Genomic DNA, 14,728 nt, shown 5'->3' with positions numbered 1-14,728 from the left:
TCCACGGGTGGCTTTCTGCACTTCTGTTAGCACAGTTCCAGTGATTGGATGCCTGGCCTGTTACAGATCTCGTTTGCTGTGAGATGAGGAGCTGCAAAGCTGCTGGAATCACAGGGGGGCAAAGAAAAATCAAAATCTGCTCACATGAAAAATCTGCAGTGTGGGGGGGGGGAAACACGTGCCTGGGGTGAGGGGAAAGAGAAAGCAAGCTCGTGTTTCAAAATCACACCTCTGAGCTGTGCACAGCTCCTGGCCTTCAGGGAAGGATTTCATTCAGGGGGTGTCCTTTGGTGAACAGGGATCCAAATGAGCAGTGCCCGTGGCTTCCCCTGCTCTGCGCACTGTGTAGGCACACCTGGGCAGTGAGGCCAGGGAACTCACCCTAAATTGAGCTTTCCCAAACAATTCTCTGCCTTCACAAGCTGCATTTCTTCTGCTCTCCAGCTAAAGGACATGGAAACTAAAGGAGCACAATGGACTGCAAAGGAACCACTGAAGCTGACTCCTGTAGTTTCTTACACAGTCTCCATTGGACTAATAGAGTGTTTTACAGCTTTTGGTGCTCAGGTAATACCTGCCAAGTTGTACTGTTCTCCTTTCACTGCTGGAAAAGAGGAATTAAGCTGCTGGCCCCAGTTCAGAGAGGAGATCTGTGCTTTTCAATGGTTTCCCACTTGAAAAGTACTTTCTGTGGCACAGCTTCAGCAGCACCTGTGGCATCACCACCAAGGTAGCTGGACCTAAGGCAGCCTTTGTGGAAGCACCTTTGTGCATCTTTTCCAGTTAATGAAAGATGAGCGCAGTCTTAGATGTGAACAAATCTTCTGTAAAGTAAAGCCCTTAGAGCTAGCAAGAAGTGTTCCAAAATGCATCGTTTTGGTAACACTTTAAATGCAGATGTCAGCTACTGCAGTAAATCAACTGCAGTATAGAGCTGTGCATTTCTGTAGACAGCATACTTTTTTGTTCTAGAAACAAACGTATTACTGCCTGAAGTTACAAATGTTTTATGTATGCTTCTTTCATAGTCCTAGTTATTTATGGAAAAAAGGTGTTTGGTTGTGGGGTTATTTTGGGACACAGCTTGTGAAAATACAACTACTTCTTGTAAAATGAAACTTTATTCTAAAATGTATCCAAAATTGCAAGACACAAGCACCATTAAACAGATAAATAGACATATATTTATGTACAGAGAGCATCAAAACACAAAACAATTGTTAATATAATTCTTATACCATTTTAATGAGTATCCATCAATAAAACTTTACAATTTAAAGGAGACTTTTCAGTTGCAAAACAGTTGTAAAATCATATGTATAAATTATGTTTACTACAATTCCAATAACAGAGGCAAAGTAAAATACAAAAATAATAATCAATACTGCAAATTCAAATACAAACCCCAAAAGTAATGCTGCACAGGTACGTATGTACACTGGATGAATTCATGCAGCCAGGCAGTGCAACAAATTAACTGCTGAGTTTAACTTATCACAAAATGGAACCACCATGTCGGCAAACAGAAGAAAATATACTTTTGTAATAAATCATAGTGCATTTTGAAGTTAGACTTTATAAAATGATTGTTGAGTGATATACTTCTAATATTCCCCATGTGATCTGAGATCCCCCCAACTCCTTTTTTCACAAAATAAAATACAAATGACAAAAGCTAAAAACCCCACTGTAGAACAGAGTCTGATGTACTGGTACCATCTTGAATGTATTTGTTTTAGTTCTTGGTATCAGACTTGTTTGCAAGTGTCCATGTCCACAGGGACACATGTTTTTCCTTGCTACCAGAAGTAAATCTTTCACGCTCCAATGCTATCTCCATAAACTGCATCTCACACGATGCTTAGACTGCACTGGTTTGAAGAGACACAGCTGAGCCTTGAAAAAAGAACCCTTAAATCCCTATGAAGCACAGAGAGAGTAAATGCAGGATAGAGAGACCTCATTATTCCTGAAGCTCCTATCCCTAATTGCTTTAATTACATAAACAGAGATTAACATAAGAGGCTTTTATGGCTTGGGTGAAATTTCTGCTAATTTGCTGGGCAAGTGCGAAGCCCGTGTCTCTCCACAGGGCTTTGCCTTTCACAGTGCAGAGGGCTACAGATTCTTTTGGTTGGTGAAAGGAAGCCTCAGGTAAATATATAGAAAAATACCTCTGCAGTGAAAATGTGGTAAAGAAACAAAAAATCAAAACAGAACCTCTGGAAAACTGTGACTTCTTGTGTAACAAAAACATGGCTGTCACCTTTCAGGTCTGTGTTGGTTGGTATAGCATGAACACGTAGATAAAACTGGTTCTGTCAAAATTATATGAGATACAATTACACAGTCTGACACTTTTTCTTAAAATCTTAAGTGATAAGCACGCTCAGTGTTTTCACTAGGAAATTACTGCTAAAATGCTACATTTCGTTGCTGAAAAGACATTTATAGCAGCCTGTAAACTACGGAAGAGTTGCTCCCTGCATCCTTTGTGCTTCCAAAACCCCCTTCGAGCCATCACTAACTTCTGAGTTAATAGGAGTTTTGAGCAAAAAAGGGATGCAGAAAACCACCTGTATTGGGTAAATAATGTAGCAATTTATACAGCAGCTCTTCAGATTTTCCAACATGCAAGCACGTGTAGAGAGAAGCTAAGAGACAGCATGCACTGCAGTTTATGTCATTGTGCTTATGTCTGCTGAGGGCACTATGGCATTTTCACTCAGAAAAACAGAAATGTTAGCCCCAGAAGACTAAAAGAGCCAGCATTAATGAAGCCATCAGCTAATGGTGTAGTAAAGAACACCCCAAAAGAGGGAGGAAGTTCGTCTGCTTGTAGCGTACATATACTGAAGCTGAAGAGAATTACAAAGGCACAATACAAGCCTATATTTCTGGTAAATTATATATATTCATATATTTCTGCTCATACCACCTCAAGATAGTGAACGGTACAATAACAACTGAAGGTACAAATGTTAATTGAAAGTGAAGCTCTACAAATAAAGGACTGTTGGAGAACACAGCTCATTACTTGCTACATTTCTACTCTTCCCGGGTGGTGAGCTCATCCACCTTTCCTGCACTAGCTGACAACAACATGGTGACCCAGTGAGAACACTGGAACACTGTCAGATGACAGACAGAATGGCTTTAAGCATCTGAAAAGCTGTCAGTGAGCGGCTGCCACAACAATTTTTCCCACTGCTTTACTTTTGGCTCAGAATTCACAGAGAAACCAGGAACAGCAACTGGAAATTCACACCCATTTTCATGCAGAGTTGAGGCTGAGATAGTCTATAAAGGTAGCATTTTGGTTAACTTCAGCACTCAAAAATATTGAACAGCAGAGCAGGAGTTGTACCAGCTCATCATAAGAAACAAATCTCAATTTTTCCATTCATAGCTACACAAGATGTGTATAATTTCCAACAGCAAATGACTCACAACTTAGGAAATAAAGTGAATGGATCAATACTGCTTCTGTTAAACCCATAAAAAGTGACCCCCACTTTTGTGTGATGAAGTTACAGGGCAACTGTGGAGGCGACTGCTGTCCCAGCCCAGCTCTAAGAATGCAGACACTTGATGAAGGTGAAAGGTGCAGCTACAACATTTGAGTTTTTTCTCTTGAGCTTTCCTCAGCTCGCAGCAAGAACTGGCACAACTGCTGTCAGGACTTCGTACTGGCAGGTAATGGAGGAAGGTATCAAGGGGAAATAGAGGAGGACCCTGCTGGAAGCAGCTCTGCTAACCCACAGTAACGCTGCCTGCAACATCTGCTCTATTTGACATATGGGATGTTCCCTCATCTCCAAACCAGCACATTAAATCCCAACACATTTATCGCAAGTTTCCCCCAATAAAACCTATCATCAACTGCCATTACTACATGTGTTCTCACAATCCTCAGTCAGGACCTCCTAGATTTATTCCTTAAAGCTCTCTGGAAAGGAATCTGTAGCCACACCTGGAAAGTATGAACATTAATACCTTAGTTACAAGCCCACAGCTGAATTTAAAAGCTGCATATGCTGTCGCTGGTGTTGACTGATCTATGCAATGGTTTCTTCATGTGTTGCTTGCAATGAAAATCAGTGCAGGTAACGAGGAAGCCCACTTAACAAATAAAGGTGAGGATTCCTAGGCAGGGCTAATCCCTCTAGAAATGTTCCAACAAGTTGCAAGCTCAAGCTATAGCTGTTCATTAAAATCAAAGCAGAAATACAGAAAATAGCACTACAGGGCAGAAGTCTCATGTTTGAGATTGAATTCAGAAAGTCATCTGTAAGTCACTTGGATTCAGGTTCAAAGGAGCTGCATTATTCTTGCCCCTTCCAAGCTCGAATAAATACACTTTTGTGTAGAGGTGTGAGAAGCCAATTGTAAACACTTGGATTCATCCCACCTAATTCCAGCCGTTCATCAGTGGTGAGGGCAACTGATGCCATAATGCAATCTTCCAGAGGCATCTCTGCTCGTGTCCCTCCTCTGCCTTACACACAAGACCCAGGCTGGTAATTTTTAGGCAGCTGAAATTAGGGCAGGATGAATCAGGCCACAGCATGGAGCGGAAACAAGTCTGATGTGGTGGCACAGTATCACCATGACAATCCAGTCTGTCACAGCCCTGCCTGAGGTTCCAAGCCGGACACGCTTTGGGTCAGTGACCCACACCATCCGTGCCTTTGCAGCTCACAGTCTGGCAAGGAGCTTGTCACACATGAAACAGTGAGGCTTGAGTTCATGATGATCCCCCAAAGCAAGACCTGGAGCCACTTGGTCTGGGAGCGCTGCTGAGCGGCTCTCGTCCACAGGGACTGCAGCCCTCCCAGAACATCCCAGAGGCTGCCCTGGAGAGTTACACACAAGGTCTGGAGGGGTTTGCAGCTGCAGTGGTTACTCATCCTAACACAACACGCACACATGTCCATGTATTCGTGGTGCTGTGGAGTTCTGCATCCCCATGCCTTGGCTACGGCATGGACTGGCTCTCTGCAGGAGCTGTTGGTAATGAGGATGAAGCACACACTGAGAAGAAATACAGCGTTCTGAAACACACATTTGTGAGATCCCCAATAGTATCAATAGTAATGATTAAGGTCAGAGGCAGTATCAAGTTTTGCATGCACTTTCTACATTAATATTTATATAGACAAGTTTCATTCTTGCTGGTTTGCAAAATTACTGAGGTTTTCTTTACTTCCAGAGACTGGAACACTGAACATTAGTTTTATTTATGATGTTGAAAGTCATTCTTTGTCTAAAATACACCTACAAATACTTGGGATTATGGGACTGGGATTGCCCTGTTATTCTCTGTAAAGGGCAGAAGTAACTGTAGAAATATATTTTGATCTTAGAAATACAGGGAATTTATGTACAAATTGGACTGTAAGCATGAGGAACACTTATTGCAAGTTCTCAAAGTCTTACATGAAAGGGTGAAGGTGAGAAGTCATTAAGACTGCCTTGATTCTAAAGATTAGCCTAGTCATTTGATTAAACTATCAATAGAAACACAGAATTTAAAATAATCGAAGTAAGAATCCCCTTCAACTTTCTAAGCTTCTTCAGTTTTCCCATCATTGCCTTTCAGACTAGACAGGACTTGAACTTTTGATGTCAGAAACCAGCAAAGAACACAGACATTTTCAGATCTTTGTTGTATATCATAAAATACTGTAAAAAAAGAATCCAGAGTCCCAGAATTCAGGTTATTTTTCTCTCTTGGCAGAGACAGAGAGTTCAAATCTCCTTAAAACACCACCTCAGGTAAAGCCTGCAGTGGGTGGGGATGAGGACACAATCCCCAGGCAGCGCTGGGCAGCCTCCTGTATGCCCTTAGAGATGGGCTTCTGTCTTGGCACTGGTGCAGTGTTTGGGGAATAAAAGAGACACCAGGTCACACATCTTTGTAAAGCAGCAGCCTGCCCAGGTGCTGTGCCTGGGGCACCCCTTTGCCGGGGGATACCTGCACAGGTGTGACACCTCTCAGGTGAGCAGGCACAGGCACCTGGGATGCCTGCTCCAATCCAACCCCAAGCTCTCAGACAAGGATACGAACTGGGTTGAAATCTCTTACATTACATTGAATATTCCTGTAAATGGCTTATAGATCTGCTGTTTGAAATAAATTCTGAAACCACTAAGCGTGCTTAACAGAGCTTCAACTCTATGTGGACAGCGAGTTCAGAGGACAGAACAAGGACTGTTGCAGTATATAATACACATGGCTGTACAGTCAAATGCCACCTGTTGCTTCAAAACAAGAATTTACAGTAGCAAGCAGTGGTGACAAAATTTCTTACACAAAACCTACAGGAATTTACAGGATATGCATGGATCACCCAGGTTATAACACCAGCAGTAGACAACACACAGAATCTTGTGCAATGTGGACAAAGTTGACAATAGTTTACCAATGCTGTCAGTAATTCACATAAATATGCTAACCCACCAGCTATCAAATCTTCCTCCTCTTCCCACCAGAACCAGATGTGTGTACACCAATCCATTAAATAGATGTGGTTTGTTTTTTGTGGTTTTAGCCAAACATGCACAAAATAGATGTACTCCAAGGGGATACTTGCAAAAAAAAAAAAAACCCAAAAAACCAAAAGCCTCGAAACTGGTCTCAAAGCACACACAGCAATTGTATTCACACTTCTCAAACAGCCATGACAGAGCCAAAGTTTATTGTATGGATGTTTTTTGTCCTGGAAAAATAGTAGTATAAAAATTCACTTGATTTTTAACTAATGGAAAACTCCAGCTTTACTCACACCACTCTTCCATGTCTCTAATTCCAGCCCTAATTCATTCCAGCCCTACTTTAGGAACTTGTGTTCTCTTCCTTATCCATTAATGTAAATGCAAATCAAATCAAAACTACAACATAATCAGAAAAAATAAAAGAGACTAGAAAAATGAAAATGAAAATAGCTTGTACCTGCTTTTGGATCTTATGTTTATTGACAACAATTTGGTAGCACCACTTTGCTTTCCCACTAAACCACTGGATGTGCTCCTTGCTTCTGTTACAGAGAGCTTCAGTAAATTTCAATGAAATATATCCTGTATTTAGGATTTTACTTTCCTCCAGTCTGCACGACAAGAATCAGCTTTTCTTTCAAGCTATTTTCTATCATTGTTAGGAACCATCTCATCTAATTTGCGAGCATGTGGGATGCTAACTTTCCTGATCTGGAGCAGTGAGAACTCTTGGGATGCTGCAGTGCCACTCCTTATCTAGTGTTATGCTCTATTTCACTCTAATGAAATAAACTCTCTACGGCAGGGCTCTCGTTACAGATGTGAACAACTTCCTGCAAGTTTGTTGGGCAAAATGCTCTTATTTTTGTGCAAAGATCTGGCCCAGTACATTTAACAGGGAAGTCCAAGTGAGAGAGGGTAAAACATGAAGATTAAAACAACAGAAATAAAGCCTAAAATATCCAGTTCATCCAGCTGACAATTTGACTCCTCAAGGATCAGAGCAGTTGTTCCACAGCAATATATTTTCCCATCAAAAGCAATTACTGATGATTTCAGTATCTCTGTAACAGCCCAAACTCCTAGGTTGTACAGTCTATTTCCTAGTGCACCCAGGGCACTGAAAACACATCACCTTTCTAAATCCCCATGTTTTGTGCTGTTTCCCTACAACTGATGCTAAAAACTGCCAGAATTTTCTCTTAGCAAAATTCAGCCTCTTGTCTCAGCATTGTAAAATCTTAAAAGGATCCCCAGAACCTAACGGCAAGAAGAGTTGTGCAAGTTCTCAAGAGAACAGCGAGGTAGCGAACTAACACCTTGTTTCTGGTGGATAATTACCCAGTCCTGAGCCACCTGACCTGGGAACAAGCCTGCTCGACCACTCTTCTGTGACCACAGAACCCTGAATCATCCACAAGACACACTGAAAACACTCATCAGGCAAATTAAACCCCTATTTGTGAATCAGGCTTTGTACAAGGTCACACAAATCAGACGACGTCAAGCAGTACACTTTTGGGGATGTGGAAGGAGCTTTCAACATGAAGTCCAGCTGTATTATTTATAGCAACTAGACAGCAAATCTCTTTTTGATCTGGCTTCCCCCAAAATCATGTCTTTCAGCAAATATTTACAACGCTGAATTCAAATAAAGAAAAAATCAAGATGATTTTCTCTCTCCATTTCTTTTTCACGCAAAACTGAAATAGTGGCTAGAAAGTGACCATTTCAAATTATAACCGAAAACTGCATTTATTCAATTTGAAAACATGTACCCAAGAAAACCTTTATACATTTTTATGGCAAGTTTTCCCATTACATGAGAGGTTTTCTTACACATTTTAAGCTTAAAAAAGAACAGCGACCAAACAGAAGTTTGGACTAAAACTGCAAAGCTCTTGGCTGTGTTGAGGGGAACTATGGCTGCACAACTGAAAACAAGATGGAAGAACAAAGTCACAGAAATAGTTCATGTAATAGTGAACAAAGCTCTAATAAAGTAAGAAACAGAAGAAAGCCAAATCTGTTCCGCATGTCAGTACTATCGATACATAAACATGCTCCTGCACTGGTAAAACCTGTCAAATAATGTCTGCCTAGGAAAGACTTAATTTGAGCTCTAGACTCTCCATGTTCAAGCATGGGTTTAGATTATTACAGTCCTACTTTTTTACTTTCCTGAAGGATACTACCTGTGTTCTTAGACCTGTTTAAAATTAACTATGTGCAGGCTCAATTTCAAACCAAGGTGAAGCTGTTGGCAGGATCAGAATTTTCATGTGCTGAGTAGATGATCTATTTATTTTTTCTAGATTTGGTACTGTAATTTGTTTCCAATATGTAGACACTATACAGGAGTGCAAAGCAGTATTTTAAATTATCTTTTCTCATTTTCCAGATTGAAATATCATTTCAGTAATTTCAACAGACCCTCTGTGTTTTGCTCTATATACTCAGTTTTTACATCTGCCAAATAATGTCACACCACAGGTGAGGTATGTATTTGACCCAGACTAAGGTGGAATCCTATCCAAAAAATGACCTTGTGTGAGTGGTTTCATCAAAGTTTCAGCAGAAGTGGCACAAGCAGCAGTTTATAGGATTGTGCCAATAATATCTGAAAAGTAGAGAGAACTGCATACAGTAAAATTGAAATGTAACTAATTTATCTCTGAATTTTTACAATTGTTTTGGATCACTGAATCATGAATTGCCTCCTCAGTGTGAGATGTCAGTGTTGAAATAGCTTTTAGGGGTTTATTTGAAAGATGCACTTTGTCAGCATTCCCATCCTTAAGGCCTGAGCAAACCCAAGTGTGTCTGGGACAGGACCCACAGTTATATCACCACTTACAGTGAATTACAGAAGAAGTAAATTTACCTCTACTTTTTACATTATTAAGGTATATTTTATGTTCTTGAAATGCAAATGTCAATTTCTGAAGAATCCAGTTCATACTTAGGCACCAGAAGAACAACATAAGAACAGCAATGGATCAGAGCTGACTAGGAACAGGGGAAAACATTTAATTAACTGATACAGAAATAGAAATCTGTGCAACAGGTATCAGCTGGAAAGTCCTTTTGAATAAAGTAATCGACACTAAATATTGTAACAGCTGGTCCCTCCTTAAATCTCATTCCAAATCAATTGCACATGCAGTATTGCATTTGTTAGCCACAGAACAGAGGAAAATTCAGTTGGTTTTAGGTAGTTGAAGAAGCTGTCCTTTGATGCATCCTTAAAGAAGCAAGCTTCCATTCACTTTTTCCCAACTGGAATTATTTAAAATAAATGATTAGCCTATATATCTCTCATTGAGTATTCCTGTTGGAAAGGACAGGAACAGCTGGATGTCCTGGGACATGGAACATTTAATCCTCCATTATGGGGAACAGGCTGACAGTTGTTACTGTCTCTGAACACGTGACCTGTTGGGTGGCTGGGGCTCTGCTACCAGAGGCCTTCCAAATAAAAAATGGAATTTTTTGGCGGGGAGGGAGTGCAACTGCAGTTTTTCCTCATTTTCCAGTAGTTAAGAAAATAACTTAGTCCCTACATGCAAATATCCAGGTGTTTTGCTAATGCATGCCAGGCCACATGCTTTACCTGTGATTCGGACAGCTTCTTCCTTGCTCCAAACCCTGTTCTTGCCTACAAGACTTAGACATGGCAATAAAATCTGGGTGACATGGAGATAAATCTGGATCTGAACACTCTTTCCATAGGTTTAAGCAGCAGGTAAGACCCTGGTTTCACTGTGAAGTTCACAAGTGAATCCAGTTTCAGCTGATTTCTACAAAGCCAGAATATTTGCAAGAGTTCTTACAGCATAAGAAATCCCTTACTCTTCATTTCTACTACTCTAAGATTTAATCACTTCTGCTTTTAAGAAGGCTTACTTCAACCTTGCCTGAAAGACCCATTTACAGAATCACCATCTCTTTATTTCTATACTAAAGAGCAAGATCTGTCTAAAAACCTAGTGTGAGAGGATCTATCCCGCACCACTTAAAACAAAATTCCTCACAGAGCTGGACAAATTCTGACATCATCAACAATACTGTTGCATAAGGACAGAACCAAACAGCAGTTACATTGCTCCTGGTATCTGGAGCATAAGAAATGTAAGTGGGAGCAAAAACCGCTTGGGAATAGTCTTTCTTCCCATATTGATGCTCCTGATACCATGAAAATCCTACAAGGATTTGTAAGCAAAAGAAAGAAAAATGAACAAGCAAAATGCCCTGTGCATATTAATAAAAAAATAATCCAAAGGTGTAATTTTGAAGTTGAGTGATTAGCACTTAAGATTGTTTTCTAATGGTTCAGCTGCAGAACCTGGCCTCTCCAAAGCCTGGCTGAGGCTGGGTAAAGGCTTGGACAAAGCATTAGTGACATCACCTGCTGCCTGTGAGGCTATGTGGGTATGGAAATGAGAAATGCAGGACACAGTGACTGAATTACGTGCTGAAAGGATGTTATGGTCTTGTATAAAAATGAGGATAACATTTTTGGTAATGACATCCAATCTGTGTCAGCAATTCCTTGCACAGGTTTAATGATCAGACTTCCATCCTTCCAAGGTGCCTGACAGCTCACTGACCTGGGGAATGGGCCTTGGCACTTGATGCACTCTTCCCATCTACCTTAGTCCATAAGCAGTGACATAATCTTGACTGGAACTGCGCCAGAAAAAGTCCTCGGGTCCCTGGAAGGCTACCACAGATAATAGAGGTGGCAAACACAGGCTGCAAGGACACCTGGACTCTGGGTGTACTGGGGCCACCCCAGCGGTGTTAGTGACAACAGCAAAGGGTCTGAGGAGATCACACCTGATTTTGTGTTTGTGACTCAAGCCAATAGCAGGGTCTGCCAGCATCTTTGGAGATAGCAACAAAGTGTTTTCCAAAGACAGGCAAATGAATGTGACCTTCTTAATCAATGGGAATACAGTCTACAAAACCATATAATGACTACCTAGGTTATGTTTACATCTAATCAAGTAGTTCTTAATAAAAAGTAATGCTACCAAAATCTTTGATACTTCAACATAATTTTAATCCTCTGAGATTTTCATCTTTGAATAGGCCCAACAGAAGAGTAAAGTGTTAAATCTTTTTATTTCCATATATTATACACATATAATATATGGAAATAACGAGTTAGGAGATTGCAGTATTCCTTACACATCCCGTTACGTTCAGCTGCCATCACAAGCCCATCACATACGTTCCTTTATCACAAGTTCCTCAAAAAAAAATCCCCTTTCACGTGGACATCCCAGAACTGCTCCTCCTCTGCAAGTGGCTCTTCTAGATTTAAGTCCAAGGACAGGAATTTGCTGTTTGTCTGTGGCACGAATTTCTGCTGAGCCACTTTGTGCCTGCACTGCTGATCATCAGCCTTTGTATCACTACAAACTGAAAACTTATTTTTCTTGGGGGAGCTGAAAATCTAAGTAAATGTACCATAATCTTGGTTTCAGAGCTCTGCCTGAAGAGAAATGGGAATGCTTCCAGAAGCGTTTCCTTTAGGCCTTTTTCTGCATTCTGTCCCCAGCTTTCATACCTGTCTGTCCTCCTTATAAAAGGGCCCAGACCTTTGTTCCTCTTCTCTGCATGGCAAAAGGTAACACCCTCACAAGGCTAGTAGTCATAAAAAGTTTACTGTGGCATTTTGGCTCCAAAAAAAAAAAAAAAAGGCTGCTGACTGAAAAGTTTTGGGGGAATTAATTCTGGCAGATATGGTAGATAACACACACCCAAGCAGCAGGATGACCTGATTTTCTAAATGGGCTTGGGATATACTGGTTATCATTAGGAACACGGATCATATTTGCTCATATTTGTTTAAGAATCACTGAAAACGGGAAACATAATTGTAAGTTGTTAGGAAATGTTTGGTGATAAGGACTCTACTGTATTTCCACTAACTACCACCCCTACAGAAGACCGTGCTAAATAGAAAACTCAATTCCAAGGGCAGGAGAAGCCCTGACACTTTATTGCTAGATTCTATAGCAATTGGAGCTCACTTACAGTAACCTTATAGTACTCTATATAAACTGAGAAGCTTGTATCAAATTCAGGCTTCCATTTAAAATAGGTATTGCAGATATTAGGCTTCAGTTAAAGAAGAAAAATAACCTTCAGTGCTTATTTTTTTTCTCTTAAAGGCAAAGTATCAAAAAAAATCCCCAAACTAGGTGGAAGTTATTAAATTTCTCCAAAAAATTAAGATGAGCTTTCTTCTATTTCTTGAGACAGTACAACTCATGATTCACAGGGTAGCTGGTATCAAACAAAAGTTAATGAAAGCTCGTCTAAGCAATTTTATTCCTATCCATAATGGCAGACACTAACAAAATCAAAAGAATTTATCCTTTGAGTTCAACTTAAAAAATAACTTATAAAGCAGTGATATATGCAACATAAAACAGTTCAGGAGGGGAGAGGGAAAGCAAATTTTAATAATTAAAATGTAAACGTGAAAACAAAAAAAAGAAATGGAATAAAAGTCCCTACTTCTGATTGCTACGTAAGATGTCATGTGATACTATTTTACAATGTCCTGGGGTCTGTGTGTGTGTGTGTGCGCTTTGTGTCACACACACACACCCCACGCCGACCCACACATGTACACACACAGACAGGCGCTTGCAGCTCCACCTCGGGCACTTCTCTCATGCCACTCTTTACAGTTGTCTCAAGCATGTTTGGGACCCACTTTTTGACAAAACGGGGGAGATGGTAGGAAAAAAAAACAGGTGGGTCTGATTGTGTCTGAGATCCTTTAGTTAAACTGTACACTGGGACGAATCATTTTCTTCTGCGGTAGCTCTCGGGAGAGGGCCAACTCACTGTGGTCTTCACGGCAACACTTGTGAACAGGTCACACACTCATTGTCATGCTAGGGGAGTACTGGAAAAGAGGAATCCACATTTTAACAAACATTTACTCCCCCACCCCAGGTAGCTACATCCACGCCTGGACCGCAGCAATGGGTTCAGGGCTCCTTCAGCTCCCTGCTGAATTCCTGCTGGAGCCTCTGCCGGGGCTGTAGTTCAGTTTGTGTCCTCAGAACTTCTGTTGTGCTTCTCTCATGCAAAAATATGGCTACTGCTGACAAAGGCAACTCCTAAGGGCTGTTTTGGTGTTACCTGGGTGCTGTGATGAGCCGATACCTTACTGAGGCTTTCCACACCCTTTCCTGGCCAATGCTGGCTACTGGGCAATTTACCTGGGCAGGTGCCTAGTCTCAGGTAGACTGGCTGCACTCATGCGTAGCTGAACCACAGGAAGATTTTGGAGAATTTTTTTATTACTTTATGGGAAGAAAGAAGCAAAGATATGTATGACTGTGATTAAATTAGGCTTTTGGTCTGTATTATTTTGTGTTAGCAATTTTAGGGGGGGCAAGCTGAATCAGGGACCAGTGGTCATTCTCCTTTATGTGAACTAAAAATTCAATCACCTCATCACACTATTGCAGTGACACAAACTGAACTGCAGCCTTTACCCAAGCTACAGCTACCCTCAGGTTAGCAGTGCTTCATTAAAGGGACACCACAACGCCTAGAAGAAATGCACATCTATCAACATAATTTGTTCTTAAATTGAAAACTGTGGACTGCATAAAACACCTAATTTGGCCTAAAATCCTCTAAGCAGAGGAAAATGTTCAAATGCAGGAAGATAAGAAAAAGGAAATATAAATTTGCCTGTGCAAAACCACATGTGCCACAAATATCCTGCCAAGTCTTGAGTTCCAAGCTGGCCATTTCCAAGTGTCTAAGCACACAGAAAAAACATTTTAGATGGGTCTTCCCCCTCACATAAACTACACAGGTCTGACTACCAGCTCCAAGGCTTAAGGCAAAGCACCTGCTCAAGTAATTTCCTGTATCTGAGCCAGGGTATCTGGGGGATCACTTTGGGAAAGAAGTCAAACCATGGTCTCAAGGTGGTTTTTAACTTGTTATTAAGCCCTGCATTGTTACCCACCCCTAACCAAAATTCCCGGTGAACTGAAGAGCAAATCTACTGGAGAAAGGACTCCATGATAACGCCTATTCTGAGCAGCCAAGTGGCAAAATATGGATCAGAAAGCAAAGCAGTTCCCCAGGGCAACAGAGCAACCCATGTTAGAGAGACAGCAGTCCCTGGGAGCAGACAGGCATGTGTCACTCCTGCCTTGCAGGCACACATCTCAACAAAGCCCTT

The 14,728-nt window shown here is 41.0% G+C and overlaps 1 protein-coding gene across 1 annotated transcript in view; it reads right to left on the bottom strand.

Annotated features, from left to right (window-relative positions):
- Positions 1-1,102: 1,102 nt before the first annotated feature.
- The window catches only part of SSBP2 (single stranded DNA binding protein 2), a 103,429-nt gene continuing 89,803 nt past the window's right edge, over positions 1,103-14,728 (bottom strand). Inside the window, exon 16 of the mRNA XM_042023066.1 lies at positions 1,103-13,426. Coding sequence (XP_041879000.1) covers positions 13,397-13,426 — 30 coding nt within the window. The 3' untranslated portion in view covers positions 1,103-13,396. The remainder of the gene's footprint in view (positions 13,427-14,728) is intronic.

Source organism: Corvus kubaryi, unplaced genomic scaffold (assembly GCF_017639235.1).
Source record: "Corvus kubaryi isolate FWS band 111438036 unplaced genomic scaffold, C.kubaryi_AGA036_p1.0 37236, whole genome shotgun sequence".
NCBI classification, from domain to species: domain Eukaryota; kingdom Metazoa; phylum Chordata; class Aves; order Passeriformes; family Corvidae; genus Corvus; species Corvus kubaryi.
This window is presented reverse-complemented; position numbering and strand designations above follow the sequence as displayed.